The sequence below is a fragment of the Ictidomys tridecemlineatus genome, chromosome 12 (assembly GCF_052094955.1).
Source record: "Ictidomys tridecemlineatus isolate mIctTri1 chromosome 12, mIctTri1.hap1, whole genome shotgun sequence".
Lineage (NCBI taxonomy): Eukaryota > Metazoa > Chordata > Mammalia > Rodentia > Sciuridae > Ictidomys > Ictidomys tridecemlineatus.
Window position 1 is genome coordinate 119,446,266 of NC_135488.1, and position 25,866 is coordinate 119,472,131.

At 53.9% G+C, this 25,866-nt stretch overlaps 1 protein-coding gene across 21 annotated transcripts in view; it reads left to right on the top strand.

The window, feature by feature from the left end:
• Positions 1-25,866, top strand: part of Myt1l (myelin transcription factor 1 like) — a 338,827-nt gene that overhangs the window by 213,919 nt on the left and 99,042 nt on the right. For 20 of the 21 annotated variants that reach the window (XR_013429313.1, XR_013429314.1, XM_078029761.1 and 17 more), the window contains one exon: positions 21,858-22,264. The exons of the other annotated variant lie outside the window; for it this stretch is intronic. Coding sequence is in view for 18 of the 20 variants with exons in the window: in XM_078029761.1 (XP_077885887.1) it covers positions 21,858-22,264 (407 nt within the window). In the remaining 2 variants the exon portion in view is untranslated. The remainder of the gene's footprint in view (positions 1-21,857; positions 22,265-25,866) is intronic. 21 annotated transcript variants of the gene reach the window in all.

A 25,866-nucleotide genomic window follows, 5' to 3' on the forward strand; every position in this document is an offset into this window, starting at 1 on the left:
TTGGTGGGCACACTAGGCCTGGCAGCCCCTGGTGTATGCAGAGGGCATCTGCCTCTGCACCTCCTTCTCCCCAGATACCCATGTCCTCACCAAGGTGCACTCAGTTGGCACCAGATTGAGGTGCCCTTGCAGGAAGCACGTGTGCTGCTGCCCATGGGGCTGGACAGTGGGGCCTCGCCTTCCTCCCAGCTTGGTGCTCGCATGTGGCCACAGAGGCCCAGGAATCTCAGGGAGCTAATTGGGCGGGGTGTGGGAGGGCTGGTGGGGAGCCACGCTGGACTGTTGCCCACAGGTTCTGCCTGATCTTACACAGCACCGTCGTGTTTTTACCATGACTTCCCCGTCATTGCTAGGATTCCTAGTACCGCCGCAGAAACGCGCCATCAGGAGACTCGGTGTGGTGTAGTCGGGAATGAACTGCCCCCACTATCCAGCATGCACAACTGAATCTGGTTCCCCCACACTACCAGGTGTCCATGGGGCCTGGAAGGAGGCCAACACACAGGACCCTGTGTCCCTGGCTGCAAGGGGGGTGCAGACTGCTGTGTAGGACCCAGCGCCGTTCAGAAGAGAGGCCACGGTCCAGACTTGCAGGGGTTTCTCTGAGGTACACAGGGAGGTTTCCTAGGATTTATTTATGTTTATGCCTGCACAGTATCAGTAATTTTTAGCTAAATTTCTTAAATTGAAAAAAAATGCTGCCTATTGTAGCCAAAGGTGCATGTATGTTAACATCTTATAACTAGGGCTATTTCAAGAGATTCGGAAGGTTTTGTGTATACCTGGCTTTGTTTTCTTTGTTCTTTACAGTTTTAAAAGATTCTACAGTTGCAAAGTTTACTTTTGTGACAGCTACTTGTGCTGTGTCACCTGCTCAAGCTGCCTAGGAGCAGCTGCAGTGCTGGCCTGGGCTGGGGGTCCCTGGTGTGGCTTGGCACCTCGTGCCTGTCAGAGGAGAAGCGGAAGCCTCAGCCTTGGCCACGGCAAGATCACCTGTCCTTTTTAGTCATTTAAGAAGACACTGTTACCCATGTATCCCCTGAGGCCAGTTTCACCTTGCTCATGTCCCCTCACTTGTGGCCAAGTGGAAAGGGGCTCTTCTGGTACGGCCAAGTCCCACCAAAGAGGCAGGCAGTAGCGTGGGCAGAAGTGGGGGCCACCAGTGTGACGCATCCTGGGGGATGACCACCACATGACGAGCCGCCCACCTTTCACCCTTTGCTTTCACATGAGAGACCCTCAGTGCGGCCACCTCGTGTTCTCCCCCGCGTCCTGCTGCCCTGGGTCTCTCTGAACTTCTTGTAGCAGCCTTGAGGGTGGACGGCTTGTTTTCTTTTCCTGTGTGAAGGACAGAGGGTTGTGGGTTTGTAAGAAACTGGGAATCAAGAAGAATCAACCACCAAATGAAACCTGAGAGAGGAAACAATATTTTGAAAGAGGGATGCAGATTTTTTTTAATTTTTAATTTGTTCTAATTAGTTATGTGTGACAGTCGAATGCACTTATGCACTTTGATGTGTCATACATAGATGGGATATGACTTCTCATTCTTCTGAGTGCACATGTTGCAGAATCACACTGGTCATGCAGTCACATAGATACCTACAGTAATAATGTCTGCTTCATTCCACTCTCTTTCCTATCCCACATTTCCTCCCCTCCCCTCCCTTCACTTCCCTCTACCTAATCTAAGGTAATGCTATTCTTCCCTAGTGCCCCCCACCTTATTGTGAATCAGCATCCACATATTAGAGAGAACATTCGGCCTTTGGTTTTGTGGGATTGGCTTATTTTACTTAGCATGATATTTTCCAACTCCAACCATTTATTGGAAAATGCCATAATTTCATTCTTCTTTAAAGCTGAGTAATATTCCACTGAGTATATATACCACATTTTCTTTATCCATTCATCTACTGAGGGACACCTAGTTTGGTTCCATAGTCTAGCTTTTGTGAATTGAGCTGCTATAAACATTGATGTACCTGTGTTACTGTAGTATGCTGATTTTAAGTCCTTTGGGTATAACCCGAGGAGTGGGATAGCTGGGTCAAATGGTGATTTCATTCACAGTTTTCTGAGGAATCTCCATACTGCTTTCCATAGTGGTTGCACCAATTTGCAGTCCCACTAGCAATGAATGAGTGTGCCTTTTCCCCCACATCCTCTCCAACATTTATTGTTGCCTGTATTCTTGATGACTGCCATTCTGACAGGAGTGAGATAAAATCTTAGAGTAGTTTTGATTTGCATTTATCTAATTACTAGAGATGTAGAGCACTCTTTCATATATTTGTTGATCAATTGTATTTCTTCTTCTGTGAAGTGTCTGTTCAGTTCCTTAGCCCATTTGTTGATTGGGATATTTGTGTTTTGGTGTTAATTTTTGTGAGTTTTTTGTATATCCTAGAGATTAATGCTTTATTAGAGGTATATTTGGTGAAGATTTTCTCCCAATCTGTAGACTCTCTCCTCACTTCATTGTTTCGTTTGCTGAGGAAAAAAACTTTCTTAATTTTAATCCATGGAATGCAGAATTGAAGATCCTGGTTAAAACTGGCGGGTAGGAGTAAGGTCATAATATTTGTTTCATGAATATTTTACATTGATTCCAAAGCTGTATCTTTGAACAAAAGATATTTGTAGATATTTATTTGTGTTAACAATTCATGAAGTATTTGCAGTAGCTGGTAAACCTTTGTTCAAGTGCAGTTAAATGCGGAAGTTCAGCATCTCTCAGGGTTTGTGTAGTATTACATTAGGCTGAGCCTCCTACAAAGTACAACTGTGACATATATTTATCTTCAGAAACATCATTAGTATCTGGACACAGGCATCTGCCATTTGTTTTTCCCAACTGAGATTTCATATTAGTAGCATATAAATATCACAAAACACCATGAAATTTACAATCAGGGCAAGAAGTAATTCTTGTATCACGAACCCAAATGCGGCCTCTGTCTCTCCTGCGCACGGTAAGCCTGGCTTCTTACTTTTGGCTCTCATGACCATACCGCTGTGAGGTGGCTCAGAGTCCCACCACCCAGCCCTCGCGACCTCCACCAGGTCATGCTCTGAGGTAGCTGGACACATTCATGCACCTAACACCTGGTCCCGCCACAGAGCTGCCCCTTTCAGAGGCACACACTCTGCTTCAGTCACCCCAGGTCTCGGGTTTAGGTCCCTGGTAGCCATGGCCTCCACACCTGCACTTCCTCCAGCCCCAGAAGGCTGGCTGTGGTCCCGTGAGCTTTGAAATGCCAGAGACAGGAGCCCCGTCGTGTGCCCAGAGTGACACCCGGGCCAATGGGGTGCAGGGAAACGCTGGGATGCTGGGTACTTGGAAGCCACCAAATCAGGTCCGGGAGTCACTCTTCTCCTGACCTGCCCAGCAGGGAAGGCTCCAAGGGGCTCCAGGCCCGGGCGGGCAGCGTGTTGTGAGCAAGCCACTCGGTGCAGAGGCAGCCTGGGCTCTGCTGCCACTCAGCTCCCCACTTCCCACCAAACCCCAGCGGGAGGCAGGCTCTGGGTGGGACTCATCCCGTGTTCCTGTGGCATCCCACAGACGGAAGCCTGGCACCTGTGGGCAGAGCAGGGCTCTGTCCAGAGAAAGCTCTCCTCTCCCTACACTGTGGCTGCTCCAGCGTGTGCCACCGTCCGTCAGGAGGCACAGCCCTTACCTCAGGGGCTGCGTGACCTGACGCCAAGTTGGCCCTGAAGAGCTGAGCACCAGTGCGCTTCCCAGAGGCTGCCCTTGGCCCCCAAGGGATGGTCACTTTATTGTATTTGAAGGTTTTTTTTTCTATTTTCCCAAAGAAATTCCTACTAAAAATCAAAAATAAAAATCATCAAAATTTGTTAAAATTTACTATAATACAATGGTAAGCAATGGGCAGGATTGGAATTTTAGCCTCATCTGCAATAGTGATATGCAGACTGGATGGGATTTGCTACTTCTTTTAGATTTTTGGGTGAGCTTGCAATGCCAGAGGGGCGCGGATCTTGGATCTTTGCACATGTGTTTTGTGATCCTTCTGAACTGATTCTGACGTTTAATAGGTTTTATTTATATTTACTATTCACAGCTGCTTCTTAATGACTATTTGTTGAGCATAGGTATCTGACCAAGTATCTGACTGGAATCTAGCCCACGAGGCTACACGCAGACCAACCCCCGAGGTGATAGTGCTGGGTCATGTCCAAACCTCCCCACTTCAGAGAGCTCGGAGCTGAAACATTTAACTGTGCACTTCATGCTTCAGGGGGCAGCTTGTCTTTGTCCCTGACATTACTGGATCACTCTGGCCTGTGGCCAGGGTCCTCTGCGGGTTGCTCCTCCCACACCCTCCAAGCCCGCGGGACTGCCAGGGCGGCAGTGGTGCCTGTCCTCGCGGGAGCTCGTCTGGAGCTGAGGGGGCCTGCTTCCTGATGTGTGCGGGCCTCATTTGGATCCTGCCAACAGCCTCCGGCGATATCGTTCATGCCTGGACAGAGACCACTCACTAAAAGCTCTGGAACAGAGCCAGGAACCGGCTGAGAGAGACTGGAGCACAGCAACTGGCAAGGGAGAGGAGCATCCCTGATCCAAAGCAGAACAAAGAAGAAGAACCGGAGGAAGAGAGGGGAAACGGCTCGCATGCCTCGTCTACTTCACTGGCTTCCGGTAGATGAAATTCCATTTGCACTGGAATAAAATTCCTCAAAAATAATTGCTTTTTTTCCTAGCCACACTTGAAAGTTTAACACAATTCTCCACATTTAATTGCAAAGCTGATTTTAATTAGTAAGGCCCCATGTGTGGGATGAGGACCCACTTGGGTGCGTGCATGCATCGCAATGTCTGCGGGTGCTCTCGTTAATGGACGCTGACACACGACAGGACGCGGTGGGTGCTCACCAGGGAGCCCGTGCAGGCAGCCCCCTCCCAGTCTTGGTGTTGACTCATGTCCACAGGAACAGACAGACCCGTGGTTCTCTGTGGGACACCGTTGTGCGGGCCATCACCCACCAGGGAGCTTCATGGCACGCCCGTCCTGCTCTGGCCCCTCTTGCTGTACTCCAGAGGTCAGGACAGACCTTTCAGCATTGCTTGAGAGCATGGCACCGGGCACTTGGAGCAAGACGTTGCACTCTAGGGATTATTTGGAGTGCAGTGGATGCCCCAGGGCCGCCTCTGCTCCAGTTGTGTGTGCAATCACAAAATTGGGCATCATTAACGTCACTACAAATCCTTTATTTACAAGAGTCTGGCCACTGTCCTGACAGCAGTCTGTCTTCTACTGTCTCTGCTATCTGTCTGTCAGTTCCGTGTCTGGGCATGGCCGTCACCTGTGGCACAGCACACTGGGACTCCACCATGGATCTGAGACCACACACCCAAGCAGGCTGTGCCCTTCAGGGGACATTTCTGATATTGGATAAACTGAATGTGTGTTTGAAGAACTCAATGTTCAAAGAAAGGATCGTGAGTGCTTCCAGACAAGAATTACTGAAGACAGTGAGTGACGTGAGCACCCTGTGGGCCAGGTCTGGACTGAGCACTCAGTCTGTCCTGACGTCTTGACTGACAGCTAAAAACATGAGGACAGCTTTGGGGCAAACTGTGCACACAGGCCTGTGGTACGGCCACTGCCTGGCCTTACCCACCAAAAGGCCCAAGGGCCACCTTGCCACCGTCTGGGCTGAGGCCCTTCCTGCCCCCAGCCTCTGGGCGGAGCCCCGTGGATGACAGAAGCAGCAGCCAAGTTGGAAATCACCCCATGCCTGCTGGAGGTGGTGCAGACCTCCTGGGCTGCCCTGCACCTGTGGGCCTCCGGACTTCCATGGCCTCTCTGTGCACCACCCCTTCCTGTTCAGCGGTCTCTGAGCACCAGCTGCCTAGTTCAGCACATTCTGAGGGATCCGTTTGTCATCACTGCTGGGCTGTTATGTTTGACATCCCAGAGAGATGCTTCCTACACAAAGGAATCATGTCCCAAGACTCTGGGAGACAAGAGAGAGCAGGCAGAGGGAGCCTCCTGGAGGAAATTCTCTTCTTACAGAATGCATCTGGTGCAGCAGGATGCAGGACACCGCCTCTCAGTCTCGCCTTTCCAAGCAGCCCCTCCGGTGCTTCTGAAGGAGCTCTCGGCTCAGGGAGCGGCAGGCGCAAAGAGGAGTGGAATCTGAGGGTCACGTTCAGCACCAGCAGACAGAGGCGTCATTGCTGGCAGACCTCACCAGGGACAAGAACTGGAGGTGGAGAGGGCGGCTGGTCACACACAGTGCCGGGACTGCCTGTCCACAGCACGGGCCAGGAGCTGCCCTGCGGCGGCCCCTCCAGCTGTGTGCCGAGAGTGCTTCCTCCCCACCCATCCCCTGCAGCAGGAATTAGTCCCAGGTGCCCAGAGCTACTTCCTCCTTCCCCCTTTCTCCTCTCTGTCTGGCAGGGCAGCAGGATGGGAGCACAGGGCCTAGGGGGCAGAGGCAGCCACTCGGGGTGAATGGGTTCCTCCGTGCACAGAAGACTTTAGCAGGTGCCAGCTGGAGACAGACGATTTAGGAAACCCCCTCCTCTTGCAAGGGGGAATGCAGGCCATCCCCAGAGGGAGGGGCCACCGCACCTGGGTCATGGGGCTGGGCTAGAGGTGGAGGCTGGCAGAGCTCACAGTTTCAGGCAGGTCTCCTGCACTGGCCTGCTGGTGCTGGCCGTTGTGCTGGGGCCGGTGCAGGGATGACCAGGGCACAGGCTAAGGGTGGCTACTCAGGCCCGCCTTGTTCTTCAGTGTTTCATGGGTACTTCCTGCTTCCCACAGCTCACAGGCACTTCTCTAGAGATGCGGTGGTCTTCAGTGTCCCAGCCCACACCCAACCCAGATGGCCTTTGCTTCCCCTAGCTTCACCAGCCCCCTACTCCCCGGCCCCCGCCCACCTCAGAGAGTGACAGGCAGGCCTGTAAACAGGGAGGGGCTAGGGCTCTGAGAAGCAGTGCACCACCTTCCCTGATGCTGGTGTGGCTCTGGCAGAGAAGCTTCCTAAATTCACCCAAAGTGAATTCTAAGGAACGTGGAAGGGACATGGCCTGGAGTCCCCACCCTGGGTCAGCCAGCACAGCTCGCCTGAGCCATCTCTGTACTCGCCCCTGGGCCTTGCTCACCGCAGGGGTGGAGCAGGGAGCCTCAGGGCAAACAGGGATGAGCAGAGGCTCCGGGGACTGTCCAGTTTTGAAGCACTGGAGACTCTGAGGAGCAGGAGAGGAGTGGCTGTCTCAGTGCCCCTCGCTGGCCCTCCAAAGGGCGTGTGGGCAAGAGAAGCCAAAGACCACTCCTAGGGTGGCTCAGACAGGAACACCGGAGAGACTTGCTCCTGTGCTTAGGGAAGAACTGACATGGCCTTGGAGGTCATGGGACAGGGGACTGGCCTCCATCACCCTCAAGGACATGGCAGCTCAGCTGAGCACCCTGCATCTGGGCCAGGGGTCAGTGTCCTCTGTCGATGTTAGTTCTCTGAATTTTAGGGCTTTTTTTGTTCTTCCTCGAGCTGTTCTCCTGCTCTAGATGCAATTCTGCATTTGTTTGTTTGTTTCACCGTGGGGACTGTTGGAGACAGGCTGGAGCCTCCTCACCAGAGTGCTTCCTCGCGTCCTCTGGGGACGGATGCCCTTGATAAATCACAAGCACATACAAGCCACACTGAGGTCCTCCCGTATGCCAGGCCACACTGCAAGACCATGCTGCTTCCCGTGCTCCCAAAGGCCTGGCAGCTGCTAAGAGACCTGAGACCAGACACATGCCCCATGGGCTTCCAGAGGTGTGCTTGGGAAAGAGCGTGGCTGCCCTGCCACTGCAGCTTGTCCCAGACGAAGGGCAGATGGAAGAGAAGTAGGTGAGGTCGACCGACAGATGGGTAGGCAGGTAGGTAGGACAGGTGACCAGAGAAAGAGAAGTGGGTGGAGAGGTGAGAGAAGAATGATGGAGAGAGGGATGACAGAGACTGAGAAAGACACAGATGGTGACAGACAGCAGATGGTGGTGACAGAGAAGCCAGCAAAGAGACAATAAGTAGATGACGGATGGCTTGGCACATAGGAGCAACACAGGCCTGTGTGTGTATACACAGAGATCATAGTCATGGGTAGGAATAATACATGATACACAGAGAAATGATAGGTAGATGGTGGAGACTGGGATAGAAGATAGAAATTGGTTGAAACAAATAGTGATAATAAGTAATAGATGATAAAAAACATCAGCTGCCCCATGAATCAGACCCCAGCAAAGCAGCAGCTCACCATGGCCATGTGCCCTCTGCGCAGGGATTGTCCAGGGCTGGCCCCCTTGCAGCCAGACTGGGCAGCCCCAAGGCTAGGGGCTCCTCCCTGCTCTCCAGGCAAACATGCTGTGGACAGACAAATAGAGTTGCAGAGTTCAGAGAACAGAGACCCTGACCGGAGGAAGTTGTCCCTCAGACCACCTTTCCCATAAGATTCAACTCCACCCTGTTGGAAATAAACAGGAATTTTCTGTTGCTTTCTCTTGGGTTACTTTGTGTAAGGGAAAATTGTCCATTCAAAACTGGTGTGCGCTGTCTCAAGAAAATATAAGAGTTTTGTCAACCAAGCTCTGACAACGGAGAAAGCTGTGCTAGGAGCAGTGGAGACCCACCATCTCAACCACAGCGTCCGTCGGTGACCAGGTACACAGCCGCTGGTGCATTCCCGAGTGTGGCCAGAGGGGGCAGTGTGCATGATGAAGAAGCCCAGGGGACACCTGAAGAGCACGCCAGGACACCTGTGCCCAGGCGAGCAACAGCACAGACACGGCAGCTGGCATCTAAGCCTGACAGACCCCAGGAACAAGGAGAGTCCATCACAAAGCACTTCCGAATCCTCTTCACGATAACTAGATTTCAGGGCTCATTACCTGTAGCCGGGTGCTCAATAAACATGGAGTCAGAGCCTCCGTTTCTCAGTGCTGCACTTCTGTGTATCCATGCTGTGCTGAGAGTTGTGAGCGTGTGTGAGTGTGTGTGAGTGTGTGCACACGCACATGCCCACACTGGCATATACTCAGAAGTGAGGTCGTCACTTTGTGACCTGGGAATGCTCAGTGGCATGTCTCCATCACCTGTCCTTCCACTGCCAGGACTTTAAGTCACGGCAGAGTTTCTTGTCAACCTCTTCAAGACAAAGTACTCTGTCCTGGACCATCTGCAGCAGGATATTTAGTGTGCCGTTCAGGAAAAACGGGGAATATTGGCTTTTCTCTATTTTGCCTCTGCTCTGGGAAGGGATATGGTCCATTTCTCAGTTCCTCCTATCTGACTTGGTTCCTGTGACCCTGGCTGTGGAGCCAGCTGACTTCAGGAACCCTGAGCAGAGGCTGTGAGGGTCACTGCCACGCTGGGAAGTGGACTCACCTTTGCCAGGAAGCCGCCATGAGGCACAGACAGGGTGTTTCTTCCTGCCTGTGTGCAACAGCTCCATGCCTTACGCTGCAGCCCCTTTCCACAGGGGCACCTCCCATCAACCCGACACCTCAGAAGGACAGGTGAGGGGACACTGCCAGGCAGCCTGGCCGCTCTCTGGTATCGTTTCCAGCAGTTTTCCGTCACAGTCCCTTGAGCTGATGTAACCAGGAGGCTCACTGGAAGGAGTGTGTGATCTGGCCCCAACAAAAGGATCTTTTCTGACAAATGTGGATTCGGCTCTTCTCTGACCTGGCAGAAGAGGTGCCGGGAGGCACAAGTTCAGTCCTGTGCAAGGGGTGCTTCCTCCTGTGTGGGCCACTCCACTGTCCAGGTGAAAAGTCACCACTAAGTGACTGGAAGTCTCCTGTCCACTACAGACTTCCACTGCTGTGGGAATGCTGTGTTAACCAGTGGTGTGTTGGTCACTAGTCCCGAGGGACTGGATACTTCTGGAGGCCTCAAAACCCCTGGAGCTCTGTTGCTGACATAAGACGTCACTGAGGAGCCCCTGGGAGCCTAAGCACATGCGCACAGCAGTCCAATCTGCTGGGGTCACTGCAAGAGAAGGATCAGCAGTTGAAGTTTGTCTCACACTCTCAACATTCCGAACTTACAAATGGAAGGACGGTCAGTGCTGTGCTATAGACTGACTTCGTTGAAGCCCACACACCGGTAGAACCCAGCCAGGCACCAGGGCTCACAGGCCAGTGCTCAATGTCAGCACCACCAGCCAACAAAAGCCACCTTCAACGCCTGTCCCTCTGCAGGGCACAGTGGGACCAAGGAAAGTGACACACGCAGGGTCCTGAAGTCATGGGCAGAACAGTAACCTAAGGCACTACCACAGGCCCCCCAAGTCATCGGGGGAGACCCAGGTGGCTTACAGGAGAGGCTTACTCTGGTGGCACTGTTTGTAGGATGAACCATCCTGGGCTCTGGGATAACTGGGAAAGGCTGGAAGGAGAGGCAGAGCTCCAGAGGGGTCTTACAGGGTCTGTGGGACAGGAAGCTCCAGACAAGAGGAGCCAGGCTGAGCAGGGGAGGCAGGACAAGAACAGCCAACGTGGACCCCGATGAACATTAGCTGTGAGGTGCTGTGGCCATCGGATGGTGTGGGAAAGACGTGGATAAACTGGACAGGTCCTAAGAATCCAGGTGAAGGGCACACACCTACAGGCTTCTACTGCTATGCAGAGCTCACTCCACTGGTGGAAGGAACCTCGATTCCAAAGGCAGAAGCTCCTGGGTCAGAATAACACAAGAGGAGAATGTGGGGGCTAGGAAACAGTCAGTGCTGACAGACCAGGGCCCCCACCCCTAAAACAGCTGTCTCTTCTGCTGGCCTCGAAGACCCTGAGTGGCAGCCTGCTGTCCCTGGGCAACCCTTAGCATTGGACAGTCCTTGGTACAGGTGCATCTAGAAGCTGAGGCAAAACTGGGTCTCAGAGCAGGCAAAGTCCGTAGGTTTATGTGAGGAACAGACACCTCTGCCACTCTCCTCCACAAGGCCTGGTGAGCAAGAAGCAGATTCGAAATTGTTCTCCAGGGAGAATCCAGGAGGACTCCTGTCCGATGTCACCCAGACTGCCGAGGGCCAGCAGGAGGGCTGGATTTCTATCGGTGCCCCACCCCCATCTTGAGACCCAGTGGTCTCCAGGTCTGGATTCCTGGTGTGGCACCTGCCAGGATGTGCCGTCCAGCGGAACCTGAGAGACCTGCTCTGGGGAGTCCAGTAGCCTCTCTGGTCATTGTCAACTGTCCTTCCCTGAATGAGGATGGACAGCTAAAGACTAGACATGTGAGGAGAGGCCTAGAATGGAGAGAGCAGATTAGGCACAGAGAAGAAAATGCCCAACAGAAATGAAAGTGTTCACAAAAAAATGGAAAAATGGTCTATTTAGAAAACAGGAATTCTAAGAAACTTAGAAAATAAAAATAGCAAGACATAAAAGCTCAAGAGGACCAAAGACAGAGTCAAAGACATGGCCCAGTTGACAGGAGGAATTGTGCTAAGAGCCCAGGAAGAGGGACCAATTAAAGAGCCAGGCTGGAGGCCAGCCCCTAGCTGCCCTTGTCCAGCCAAGGCCAGCACAGCCCTGGGCACTACCCATTCTGCTGAAGAGCTGGGAGAAGCAGGCTCCACACCAGACACCTGCCGGCCAGCCCAGGGCCACCTGGAGGGAGATCAGGGGCAGCTGTCCAAGTTCAGAAGCCTCCCACCTGGAGCTTGCTTCCCGGCCAGCTCAGGAGTGGTGCTGCCTGGGAGGAAGGAAAGAGGAGCAGGAGCCAGGAGGAGAGGGCCACCTGGACTTGGGCAGGTGGGAGAAAGGCCCTACCCACCTTGTGTGCCCCCGCCCACCTCTCAGCTGGCGGGACAGAGGAAGAGGAGGCGTGTGCCGTGGCCTTCAGGAGTGAAAGGTGCACATGTAAGAACCTCGGCTGCCGGGGAGCCGTGTCTTCTGGACAGCTGCTTGGAGAGGTGCACTTGGGTCTGCCCCACGGGCTCCTGGGGATGTCCTGTGCAGGATGCACAGAGACTCCAGAGCCTCCCCACTCTTTCTCCCCAGTTGGAAGAAACTGTTCTGGGGCTGAAGGAGATTAAAGTCACTGTTATTTTGACTTTGAATTATTTTGCTTAAGGCAGCAAACATTTATAACAGGCTATGTAATTTAAAGAGACTTTTCTAAAGATATGAAGCAAGTCTCTGCCATCCAGAAACAGAGACTTGTTCAAATGTCCTCAGTAGGAGAACCAACTAAACATTTTGAACAAATTTTTCTTGAATATTTTTAATGCATAAAACATTTATATCAAATTTAAACTAAATATACATATATATCTATACACACACGTGTATAGATATATATGTATATTTAGTTTAATATATGTATATTTATTTACAATTTTCTTTGTAAATAACCCACATAAACGATAAAAGGACAAAATGAAAAAAATATATTGATATAGAATTAAAACTGAATAGGTTTAATTAGTTGTGTGTCGTTGCAAAGAGAGTTCAGGAGGAAGTTTGGAATCTTGGCCCTTTAATAATTCAGTGATTCAAATCACTTCTAAGGTCCTCTAAGGGTTGCAGCTGTTCTGGAGATTTGTAAGAGTGACCCTCTAAAAGGAGACACACCGACTCTGTCCAGGACGAGAGCAGATGACAGCAGAACAGACCCAGGCTCGCCAGCCCCTGCCCATGAGCCTGTGGGACCTGGAGTCTCAGAGTGAGTCTGAGAGGAAGCTCGGAGCTGCCCGAGGGCGGCCACCTCTCGTGTTCCTGGGCCCCCAGCTGTGTGATGTCAAGTCTTCTCTCACTCCCGGCCACCCGGCCCTCCTCACCGTCTCGCTCTCTCCTCTACCCATGCAACCCCAGGCATCACGACTGGATCTACGGGGGCTGCCTGGGTACAAGTGCCCAGCCTCCTCCCAGACAAAAGCTGTTGTTGTTTTCAGGGGTCCTCACAGGGCCTACCACCTTAGCAACCAGGGAGCAAACCTGCAGAGCCGCCCAGCGCTGCTTGGCTGGGCGCCTGAAGAAGGTGCTCCAGACACCTGTCCCTCCAGATGGGGTTGGGTGGGGGGATGTCCACCTAGCGTCATCCGGAGGGTCTGGCAGACATAGTGTGTAAAGGTTAGGAGAACACAGCCCTGGGGTAAGCCCTGTGGTTAGGCTGAGCTGTGGCTATGACTGGGCACTCCAGAATTATGTCAGACACCATTTCTGTTATTGCAAAGGAACAATCTCAACCTTGACTTAATGGATGCTTTTCAAGCTCCGTGGGAAGAATATTGTCCTTCAGCCCTGTCTTGGCACCTCTGCGCCTCTGACCAGGAGGCAGGAGGTCCTGGATGTCACCCCAGCTTTACCTGCTGCAGCTCTGCCACATACTTGGAGGCAGAGGACATGCAGCCAAACGTGGGGTTCAGTTTCAGAGATTGCGTCCCCTGCCTCTATTCATGGATCATGCAGCCTCAAGTTCAAGGTCACAGACATCAGGCTTGTGAGCATGTGACACCTGTAATTTCAGACCAGGGGGTTCACCGGGGGAGCTCCAGATGGCCCTGTTTACACTGGTTGAGAACAAAGGGCAGAAAGCCGCACCAACCAAAGGCTGTTTGGAAAAATCCACAGTCACACTCAGGAGGGAGGGGCTGGGAGGACCCTGGAGAAAGCTGAGTGCAGCCCTTGACTTGTAACTTGAGGTTAAAACGTGGGGCCAGGTCTCTCGTCTAATGTAGCATGTATTTTCCTTCTCGCCACTTATAGCACTCTGGACTGTCTCTTCCATCCATGTACTTGCACGGTACATGAAGCACAGGGGTAGGACCGTAATCTGTGATGTACGTCGTGGCTGGGTCTCATGCCTGATGTCCAGGGTAGGAATCACTGTGGACACAATCTAGGCATGTTACTAGAGGCCCGTCTTGTCAACACGAGGCTACCGAGCTGCCACACTCTTATGAGTAGTCCTGTGTACTAACTCCTTGAAGTTTCGACCGTGTGTAAAGGATACAGAATTCCATCTTATCTGTGTTCCATATCAGGTGATGAGAATGGAAGACAGAGTGTGTGAGTGACGTTGAAATCTGTGACTTTGACTCAGTGTTCAGGGCTGCTTTTAAGCCCGTGGCCACGAGGGCACCCTCAGGGCCTACCTGACCCCAAATTCCACCGTGTTCCTCAGGGGTGGGAGGGTCTGCCTGGGCTGTGGGCAGGCAGGCTACAGCCAGGGCCAGCGGGGGCCTCCTGGGCTCTAACTCCATGCAGGAGTCTTAAGCCGCTGCCCAAGTCCAGGCCCTTCCTCCCCTGGCCCCCAGAGTCTTCCCCGCAATGCCCACTGCCCTCCCTGGCCTTCTGCCTTCAGTGGATGTTTATGGAACCACTATGATGCTCCAGAGGGTCTGCTGAGCTCTAGAAGAACGTCCAGGAAGCCTTGCCTGATGATGGACGTGTCTGTCTGCTGTCCAGAATGGTGGCCACTTGGAATATGACAAATCCAAGAGAGGGTTTGAATTATAATTTTCTTTAATTTCAATCAAATAGTTACATATGCCTGGTGCCTACTGTATTGATCCTGCAGCTCCTAGACCAAGAACCAGTTCAACAGGCGCTTTCCCACCCCCTGAAGGAGAAAGGCAGTGTGAGGCCCCAGGCCCGCCCCAGAACAGCAAAGGCACTCCTTCCTGATCCACAGAGAAACCTGGTTTGTTTCATCGGGAAACCCTGCAGAGTGCCTGGCCTGGGCAAGGCTGGGTCGGCCAGTATGAAACCACAGCTGGTGGGAGCTTCGCCACACCTTGGAGAAGCAGAACTCAGAATGAGACAGTGACTTGAATCCCAAGGAGGAAGCTGAGCTGGGAACCTCCGCCCAGGGAAGAGGAGTGTGAAGGCCGAGCTCACCACCGGAGGGCCTCCAGCTCCGGCCGACTCCACCTGCTTCTCCCAGTCTGGGACATTCCAGCACTGTGGCTTTGCACGTGAGAACAGACAAGAGCCCAGCTGGAGCTGGGTGTGACTGCAGAGTCAGGCAGGCTGCACACATCACCTCCTGGTGTAGAGGACCAGGGCAAGGCCCACCCTTCCTCCTTCCAGGCTCACAGAAGGTGGACTCCGCAGAAGGCACACCCCAAGCCACGCCCCAGAGCAGCCTCCCCAGGCCTCCCCAGCAGGCGTTAGGTTGTGTTCTCAGAACCAAGATCCTCTGCGGGGCCCACTGCCCTGTGGTAGGACGAAATGTGTCTTGGGTTTGAATTTGTTGTCACACTGAAACCAGACACCAGGAACTGACAGTCAGTGAGGACAAAGGGATGTCGTATGCAACTACATGCAATCTTGTTTGCATTGCAGGTTAGGACATAGTGAAAGCCCTAAGCAAGCAACCAGGTGAAGTGGCAGGAAACTGGGCGTTTATAGCCAGCAAATGCCGGTGGTTGGAAAGTGAATCCAAATGATTTGCAAAAGTATAGTCAAGGAAAGACATCTGCTCAAGTGGAACACAGGCAGGCTGAAAGACATCTGCTCAGGTGGAACACAGGCAGGAAGGAAGCGATTTAAGATTTCAGTATCCTCCTAGCACATGGCAAGCTGAGGCCCAGGTCCAGTCCAGGTGTGTACCCCGTGTTAAAGGGAAGTCTGGCTCTTCCGATCACAACCCAGCTACCTCCCATGGCCTGTGACATGTTGCAGGTACTCAGACCCAGCGACTGCTGGACTCCAGGCACTCCCAGAGCAGGAGACAGGTTAGCTCACACCTGGGCCTTCCATGCTCACCTGGCTTCTGTGATTACACCTGGGGTTCCTGTCTTGGTCAACAACTTCTGCTGCTCCTTCCTCTCTTCTCTTTCCTCCCCGTTCTCGGCTTCTCCAAAGCACACTGATGGACTGGAAGCCTTGGGCAGGACAGTGCCATGGGGCACAGCCAAGGCAGGGGTTGTGCCTGCTGCCCCACCAGGAGGAGCAGGTGGCAGGAACCCTGCTCTGGGGACAGAGTGCCTCTATGACCTCAGGACCAGACACCCACCTCTGTGGTGCCCTGCAGTTGGAGCCCATGCTCCCCAATGTCCTCACAGCCAGACCCACCATCTTCCAAAATCCCAGTCATTCTACTGCAGCCGCGAGTAAAAGGACCCTTCTGTCCTGCTCTGCGCTCTGCAGCATGGCCGTCTCCAAGTCTGCACTAGTGCCGTCCTGAAAGGGTGGGTTCTGGGCATGCGCGGAGGGAGAGGGAGAGGGGCCCTCCTGCCCCTGAAGAAGCCCCACTGCCAACCCGAGGGAAGCAGCGTCCCAGAAGACACGTGGCCCTGTCTGCCGTCCTCCCTCAGGATCCGGGGACTGGCTGACAGCGGGCCTGGTGACCGCTGGCTGAGAGCCCACGATGCAGAGCTCTGCACACACCAGCAGGCATCTGACACTCACAGGAGAGCTATGAGCAGAAGGATGGCAAGACAGTGGCCACCACACCCCTAAGCCTAGGGGACCTGAGGAGCAGCAGGCCTCCTGGGCTCCCCTGACACTGCCCGGGCACCTTCAGGGCGCACCTAAGCAGGTCCGCCAGAGAGACGGGCCACCATGGATCTCAAACCGACTCAGTGTCAGATGTGAACTGAGCATGAGGAAGCTGCCCCCAAATCTCAGGATCTTTCACAGATTCCATATTCGAGCCAAGCATAGCGGCCACAGTTGTGGATGCCAGCAACTCTGGAGGCTGAGGCCACAGGATCACACGTAAAGCCAGCCAAGGGTCTGCCTCTAAAACAATAAAAAGGGCTGTGGAGGCAGCTCAGTGGTCCAGCACCTGGTAATCCCCTCCCCCAAAATCCATATCTAAAGTACACTGCAGACCACGTCCTTCCCTACACTGCAGACCACGTCCTTCCCTACACTGCAGACCACGTCCTTCCCTACACTGCAGACCACGTCCTTCCCTACACTGCAGACCACGTCCTTCCCTACACTGCAGACCACGTCCTTCCCTACACTGCAGACCACGTCCTTCCCTACACTGCAGACCACGTCCTTCCCTACACTGCAGACCAATGTCCTTCCCTACACTGCAGACCACGTCCTTCCCTACACTCCAGACCACGTCCTTCCCTACACTGCAGACCACGTCCTTCCCTACACTGCAGACCACGTCTTTCCCTACACTGCAGACCACGTCCTTCCCTACACTGCAGACCACATCCTTCCCTACACTGCAGACCACGTCTTTCCCTACACTGTAGACCACATCCTTCCCTACACTGCAGACCACGTCCTTCCCTACACTGCAGACCACGTCCTTCCCTACACTGCAGACCACGTCTTTCCCTACACTGCAGACCAATGTCCTTCCCTACACTGCAGACCACGTCCTTCCCTACACTGCAGACCAATGTCCTTCCCTACACTGCAGACCCTGTCCTTCCCTACACTCCAGACCCTGTCCTTCCCTACACTCCAGACCACGTCCTTCCCTACACTCCAGACCACGTCCTTCCCTACACTCCAGACCACGTCTTTCCCTACACTGCAGACCACGTCCTTCCCTACACTGCAGACCACGTCCTTCCCTACACTGCAGACCAATGTCCTTCCCTACACTGCAGACCACGTCCTTCCCTACACTCCAGACCACGTCCTTCCCTACACTGCAGACCACGTCCTTCCCTACACTGCAGACCACGTCTTTCCCTACACTGCAGACCACGTCCTTCCCTACACTGCAGACCACGTCCTTCCCTACACTGCAGACCACGTCTTTCCCTACACTGTAGACCACATCCTTCCCTACACTGCAGACCACGTCCTTCCCTACACTGCAGACCACGTCCTTCCCTACACTGCAGACCACGTCTTTCCCTACACTGCAGACCAATGTCCTTCCCTACACTGCAGACCACGTCCTTCCCTACACTGCAGACCAATGTCCTTCCCTACACTGCAGACCCTGTCCTTCCCTACACTCCAGACCCTGTCCTTCCCTACACTCCAGACCACGTCCTTCCCTACACTCCAGACCACGTCCTTCCCTACACTCCAGACCACGTCCTTCCCTACACTGCAGACCACGTCCTTCCCTACACTGTAGATCACGTCCTTCCCTACACTGCAGACCCTGTCCTTCCCTACACTCCAGACCACGTCCTTCCCTACACTCCAGACCACGTCTTTCCCTACACTGCAGACCACGTCCTTCCCTACACTCCAGACCCTGTCCTTCCCTACACTCCAGACCACGTCTTTCCCTACACTGCAGACCACGTCCTTCCCTACACTGCAGACCACGTCCTTCCCTACACTGCAGACCACGTCCTTCCCTACACTGCAGACCACGTCCTTCCCTACACTGCAGACCACGTCCTTCCCTACACTGCAGACCACGTCCTTCCCTACACTGCAGACCACGTCCTTCCCTACACTGCAGACCACGTCCTTCCCTACACTGCAGACCACGTCCTTCCCTACACTGCAGACCCTGTCCTTCCCTACACTGCAGACCACGTTCTTCCCTACACTGCAGACCAATGTCCTTCCCTACACTGTAGACCACATCCTTCCCTACACTGCAGACCAATGTCCTTCCCTACACTGTAGACCACATCCTTCCCTACACTGCAGACCACATCCTTCCCTACACTGCAGACTACATCCTTCCCTACACTGCAGACCAATGTCCTTCCCTACACTGCAGACCACGTCCTTCCCTACACTGCAGACCACATCCTTCCCTACACTGCAGACCAATGTCCTTCCCTACACTGCAGACCAATGTCCTTCCCTACACTGCAGACCAATGTCCTTCCCTACACTGTAGACCACGTCCTTCCCTACACTGCAGACCACGTCCTTCCCTACACTGCAGACCACATCCTTCCCTACACTGCAGACCACGTCCTTCCCTACACTGTAGATCACGTCCTTCCCTACACTGCAGACCCTGTCCTTCCCTACACTCCAGACCACGTCTTTCCCTACACTGCAGACCACGTCCTTCCCTACACTGCAGACCACGTCCTTCCCTACACTGCAGACCACGTCCTTCCCTACACTGCAGACCACGTCCTTCCCTACACTGCAGACCACGTCCTTCCCTACACTGCAGACCACGTCCTTCCCTACACTGCAGACCACGTCCTTCCCTACACTGCAGACCAATGTCCTTCCCTACACTGCAGACCACGTTCTTCCCTACACTGCAGACCACGTCCTTCCCTACACTGCAGACCCTGTCCTTCCCTACACTGCAGACCACGTTCTTCCCTACACTGCAGACCACGTCTTTCCCTACACTGTAGATCGCGTCCTTCCCTACACTGTAGACCACGTCCTTCCCTACACTCCAGACCACGTCTTTCCCTACACTGCAGACCACGTCCTTCCCTACACTGCAGACCCTGTCCTTCCCTACACTGCAGACCACGTTCTTCCCTACACTGCAGACCACATCTTTCCCTACACTGTAGATCACGTCCTTCCCTACACTGTAGATCACGTCCTTCCCTACACTGCAGATCACATCTTTCCCTACACTGTAGATCACGTCCTTCCCTACACTGTAGACCACGTCCTTCCCTACACTGCAGACCACGTCCTTCCCTACACTGTAGACCACGTCCTTCCCTACACTGCAGACCACGTCCTTCCCTGCACTGCAGACCACGTCCTTCCCTTTGCTTTTCCTGGCTGTCGCAGTTCCATACTTGCTTTGCTCCTGTGTTTCTAAGGGGTGCAGGCATTGGTTAGGCTGAGCCGAGGTGTCCTCTATTTAAGGCCAACAGAGCCTGAGGAGTCCGCCAGCTGTCCTCAGAGCACAGTCAAACCCTGGCATCCAGGTGGAGGGACTTCTCCCAGGTGGGCAGCCTCCCCAGGGCACAATGACGTCTCTCTGCTGGACCCTGAAGTGTACCCAGGAACAGTATGGATTTTTGCCACCAGTACTGTTGTTCTTGACAGTGTTGGCCCCTGGGACAGCTGGCTTCCCAAGCCCTGAGGGGCCCTGTGCCTGCTGCCCGGCTGGAGGCCCGAACAATGACCAGCAGCCCCAGCTTACTCACGGTGGTTCTCAGCAGAGCTCTCTCATCCAGCCCTGGCCTGACCGCTCAGTGTGTGACAGCTGAGTGGTCCTCACTCGGCCGATGGCTGTGAGCCTAACCTCTGCCAGTCGCCCAACCGCGGGTCCTGACAAAGGCAGGTCAGATCCGCCACGCTCCAAGCGCAACACGTGCTGCCCCACCTCCTGAGTCACGCCTGCCCACTGTGCTGTGCCCTTCGCTGGCCACCATGGCCTACGCTGGGGCTGAGGGTGCAGTAGAACCTCCCTAGGGTCCCGGCTGCTCCCCCACCCCTCCCACATCCAAAAGCACTTCTGGCAACGTGACCTCCTCCTCGGTGCACCTGCCACTCTGTCCACCACTGGGGCAGCCTGGCAGCTGCCCCTCACCCCCCTCCAGCCTCACACCAAGCTGGCTGTCCCCCTTCTCCAACGCACGTGTGACTCATGGCTAGGTCCCTGGGAGGACTCTAGCTCTGCGTGTCCTGCCTGCAGCTCTGAGGTGCCTTGGGGGCCTCCATGGGTCTGCCCCCTGCTCCACACTGCCCCTGCTCTCTTGCCCACCCCTGTCTGGTCTCAGTTCTACACTGTGCGAGCTTCTGTTTCAGTTTTCTGAGCCTCATATGCTGTTCCTTTTGCTCACGTTTCTTTGCAGACTGTCTCCTTGGCCTTGGTGGAAGGGTTTCTTTTCTCCAGGTGCCACTGACGTGTCCTGGAGAGTTCATCTCCAGAGCCACCTCTTCCTGGAGAGCCTGCTGGCCCCTGACCACCTGCTCCTCTTCCGTGACGCAGTCCCTTCTCGTGTTTTATCAGAGTGCTTCTTGCCCTGGGTCCACTCCCCCCGATCATTGTTTGGGTATCATTATGGGCAGTATTGGGGTCCCCTGGTGACGGCCATGAGTGCATCTAAATAGTATTACTGACTCGTCCACGTCCCTGCCGGACCTGAGGGTCTGTGCTCTCACCTCTGCTTGTCCTGTGCTGCACAGGATCCCACGCAGGGGAGTCACCCAGATGAGTGGCACGGATGGCTCAGACCACATGAGCATCTGGCCCTCCCCAGGTCCAGGACTGGGCCCAGCTAGGCCTGCAGGCCTCCTCGGCAGCACCCTCAGGAGGGACCTCCGGATCTCATTCTGGAGCCAGGGCACATTTGCCTCTCCCTCTCCTCCCTAAATTTTTGTAGCACATATTGAATTTCCAGAAAGAAAAGAAAAACTGGGTTTGAGGTATAATAGAAAAAGTTTCCCCCTTCTCAAGGGAAGATTGAGAGCCCACTCTGTGAGGGTCTTCCCCAAGTTGGGCCGATTTCAGCCTCAGTGGTGACAGCTGACCGCAGTCTCTGGGGTGCTGGGTAGACTGAGCCCGTGACTCCAGACAATGCGGTCTCCTCAGCAGCACCAAGGGGCCCACGGTCCACCATCCCCAGTGGGCTCCTCCCACCCATCAACTACACAAACCCACACACAGGAGGAGCTCTCCCAGTGTGATGTCTGCATATTTGACCTAAATTTGTATCTGCTGATAAAGTGTGCATAATGCAGTTTTAATTGTACTTCCCACGTGGTACGATGCCTGGTGAAGTGAATGTGCATTGCCAACTGCATGACGTGCATGCCCGACAAGTGTCTCGTGACCATCCCATGAGTTCTCAGTACCTCCATGCCATTCGGATCTGGGTCACGAGGAGCTGGGAGGCTCAGACTGGGCGTTAGCGGCAGCTGGACAAGGCTCGGGCTTGTGTGTGCACAGTGTGCACGCACCCGGCACACAGCTGATGGCGGTCATGCTCACCAGGCACTCTTTGCTCTGATCTTCAGAGACAGTAACACAAATCTTCTCTTTCTTTCTCTCTCTCGATTTTTTATCAGTGTGTATGGTTGTCCCTTGGCTAAAAAAAGGAAAACACAAGACAAACAGCCTCAGGAACCTGCTCCCAAGCGGAAACCATTTGCGGTGAAAGCCGACAGCTCCTCCGTGGACGAATGCTACGAAAGTGATGGGACAGAGGACATGGACGAGAAGGAGGAGGACGATGACGATGAGGATGAGGAGGACGAGGAGGAAGACGAGGAGTTCTCTGAGGACAATGACGAGCAAGGAGACGAGGACGAGGAAGACGAGGAGGTGGACCGGGAGGAAGAAGAGGATATTGAGGAAGAGGAGGACGATGAGGATGATGACGAAGACGGAGAGGATGTGGAGGAGGAGGAAGAGGAGGAGGAGGAAGAGGAGGAGGAGGAGGAGGAGGAGGAGGAGGAGGAAGAGGAGGAAAATGGTAATCTTTAAAACCCTGGCAAAGGGCCAGGCTCTGGTTTGGGTCAGCTTCTCAGTGTGCATGTTCTGGTGTTAATACCCAGGAAGCTTCCTGTGAAAAGTCGGCTTGCTGGATACCCGACAAGGAGCCATCTGTGTGAATTCGCACCTAGGCTCTGAGGTTGTTCAGGTGGTGATTCAGACGAATTGTCACAGCAGTTTGCTGAGATGTTTATGCTGTGCGTATCTGATCAACCAGGCAAAATTTAGCAAGAAAACTAATTTAGCATACCTGGTCTTTAATTTCACATTTTCTTTCATGGGTTATCAAGAAGTGCTATTCCTGTCCCATACTGTGCTACTGGAAGAACCTGGGACCTAGAAGACCTAAGGGAGGGGACCCGACCATCAGGGTAACTTGGCCACGTGTGACCATCATGTTTCCGGTCTGAGGCCTGCAGTGGTGTGAAGCGTGGCAGACAGTGTGGGCAGGCCCCAGGTGTCCTGCAACACACAGGACGGCTCTCGTTTCATGTCTAGCTTTCTATTAGAAAAAGACTCAAACAGGTGACTTTGAAACAAAACATTTTCTAAAGGTCATTTTCATTCTAGAAAGATTGGGCACTCTCTTAAGGACCCAGGGTCACTATCAGCTCAGGGTTTGCCTCCTACAAAGAAGGGAGCTCTTCTTTCTCAGCCTATCCCTGGGCCCGAGGCTCTTCAAGAACCTGGGCTCCAGCAGAGCTTCTGAGCACCTAGACACAAGCAGCCATCAGGGAGAGGCCCCAGGTGGCCAGGTGGCCAGAGTGGCTAGTCCGCACTAGAATCCTGGTGGGAAGATCAGCAAGCCTGCATTTTATGGAATATCTCTCAACTGTTGGCTTAATCACATTTGCATGTATAAGCAAACGTGTACAGCTGTGCACAGACGTAAATTGCATGTGTTTAAATGTGTTCCCCCAAGGTTCTTCTTGATGTTTAGAGGCTCTGTGAAGACCCACCAAGGCACGGGGCACCTGTGCTGTTGGCTGACTGCTTAATCTGCCAAGTCTAGAGTGGCATCCCTGGCGAGATGCCAAGAACTGAACCCGCAGCTCTGCGTGGACAGGCACACGGCTTCCCCTGCGCTGACATGGAGAGCTGGGGAGGCGCGCCGTCAGCTCACGCTGCTGGGGCACAGAGTGCTGGGTGTTGTCACCAGTTCTCTAGATGAGGGAAGACTTGTGCCTGGGCCGGGGCCTGCTGTTGAGATGGAGTCAAACACTGCTTTTCCCTTCCCGTCCTGCTGGGAAGGCCGCGGACCCAGTGTTCGCCGTCGCGGGGGTTTGTGCACAGTGGTCTGAGAGAGTAGGTCTGAAACTTGTGCCAGCTGACTAGGGTCTTAGCCCCAGGTAGGTCCTTCTCCACTTTCTAAACTCGAGCTTTCCACCTTAGTTTGTTTAGGGTCCTATTTTATGTGGCTGTCTGCAGAAGTCAGGTGACTGGCTTTGGAAACGCGTTGGGAAGCTGGCAGAATCGCCTGCTGTGGCTGCGTGGGGTTAGTTTGTTCCAAGGCCATCACTAGAATAGGTTAGGTTTGAAACCAGACGACAAATCAAAATGAAAGGGGTTTTTCCAGACAGAAAAACAGTGGTTGTGACACACAGATGCGTGGTCCTATGTCACACAGTCACACAGTTAGGAAGTGAGCCCCAGTGCCCGGGCTCACCTGACCACACCTGGACCCCACGCAGGCACCTGGAAAATGTGGTGGGTGCACATGGGAATGCAGGTGACAGGGCAAAACCAGGAGAAGCGGGCCGCTGGTGGCCGCACACGCACACAACACTGGTGCTGGTGCTCGGACTCAGGGCCGCACCACGCCTGCCAGTCACCTGTGATCATTAGCAGAACCAACAGGCTGCTCAGGAAGGGTGGCCAGGTGAGCTGGGGTGAGACAGACCTTCTGGTCTGAGGGGAGGCAAAGGTCCCTCAGGTGACGTTCTCGGCAGGAAGGGGTGATAATTCCCTACCTTTCAGACAGCCCTCATGCGGCCCCAGGCCCCAGGAGCCAGCAGAGTCGACTCTAGTGGCCCCCGTGGGGACCCTCCAGTGTGTCTTTGACTGCTGCAGGTTCTCTGGAAGACACACCACAGCCTTTTGTTCTCTAAGCCACACAACAGCTTCCCCCGGGAGTGAGCCACCGCGGCAGCTGGCTCCTGGAGGCCCCACTGGAGCAGCCCCTGGAGCAGGTGAGCCAGGTCTTTGCTCAGCCACTGCTGCTGGGACACTGGTGTCCATGACCCAGCAAGGCCAAGCAGCTCCAGAAAGATTGGCAACCAAAGGGACAGTGGAGCTGGGTCCACCTGGCAGTCACTTCTCACAACCAGACTCCCAGTTGTGTCTGATTGATTAGAGTAAGCCCAGCATCTGCTGTCCTCACCCCTACTCACTGAGCACAGCACAGTCATCTTATGTAGAGCTGTGCCCATGTCCCTGTCAGCAGAGGCAGGCCCATGCCATTGTCAGAGTGGGTGCAGCGTGCCCGACGGTGCTCAGGAGAGACACCTCTCCCGCTGCAGCACCTCAGGTGCTCTTCCTGCTCCCTGGTGGCCAGCAGCTCCCTCCTGCCCCGGGCCAGCAGCAGACTCCTTAGGGCTGCTGCTCCTTGGCCCTGCGGTGGTGGTGCAGACCATGACCCCCAGGTGACAGGAAGACAGAACGCAGCAGGACAGTGCCAAGCATGACTCAGGCGTCCACAGGGGAGACCAGGGCAGTGGGGTGGCACAGGAACGAAGCCTGAGCCGGCATCAGCCTCAGGAGCAGATGTGGAGTGCCAGGTGTCTGCTGATGTTTGCTCCTCAGGGACACGTGTCTACCTGGACTGTGAATGGAGATGTGGAGCTTCTGAGAGGTGGTGATTTAGATAAAACAAGTTTCTATGAGTCACCCTGTGAGTGTGATAGGAGCCCACGGGTTCCAGAGGGAATGCCACTCAGGACTTAGAGATTAAGTGCTTGCTTTAATTCCCAGGACCCTCCAGCACTGCGGTCACACATGGACCAAAATCATACAGTGACACGCATTTCCTGTGAGTGCGCTTGTGTGCAGGCTGTGCGTGACCTTCACATCAAGGCAGGGCACGTGGCCAGAGAAGCCTCTGGCTGTGCTTGTGAGAAGCTGAGGCTCCTAGAGATCAGGGCTGCAAATGCTGGCTGTACAGTCAGGCTGGGCTATGGGCCGTTGGTCCTGGAGAGCTCAAGGCCATTTCACCTCTTTCTGCAGAGAGTAGCTGAGCAACTCATAATTAATCCAAGTCAGTTATTGTAAACTTGATCTACAGAAACTGGTCTTTGCATGAAGAATTTTATTTTCAAAATGCACACTAATGGTCAACTTTACATTGATTAATTTCTTCATTCTACAGGTAGATGGGTGATTGGTCGGTGGTGGAGGCAGTTCTATTAGGTGTCTGTGATGACGAATGTGATCCGGGGTTTCTGTTGAGGAAAAGAGATTAAATGGCCATCAGGGCCCAGTGAGTGATGTGCATGTGATGCTCCAGTCCCCCCAGAACAGTCACTAAACAAAGACCGGGATGCACATGTGCAGGTATCTGCCTCCCTGTGCAGACACCTTGCCTCT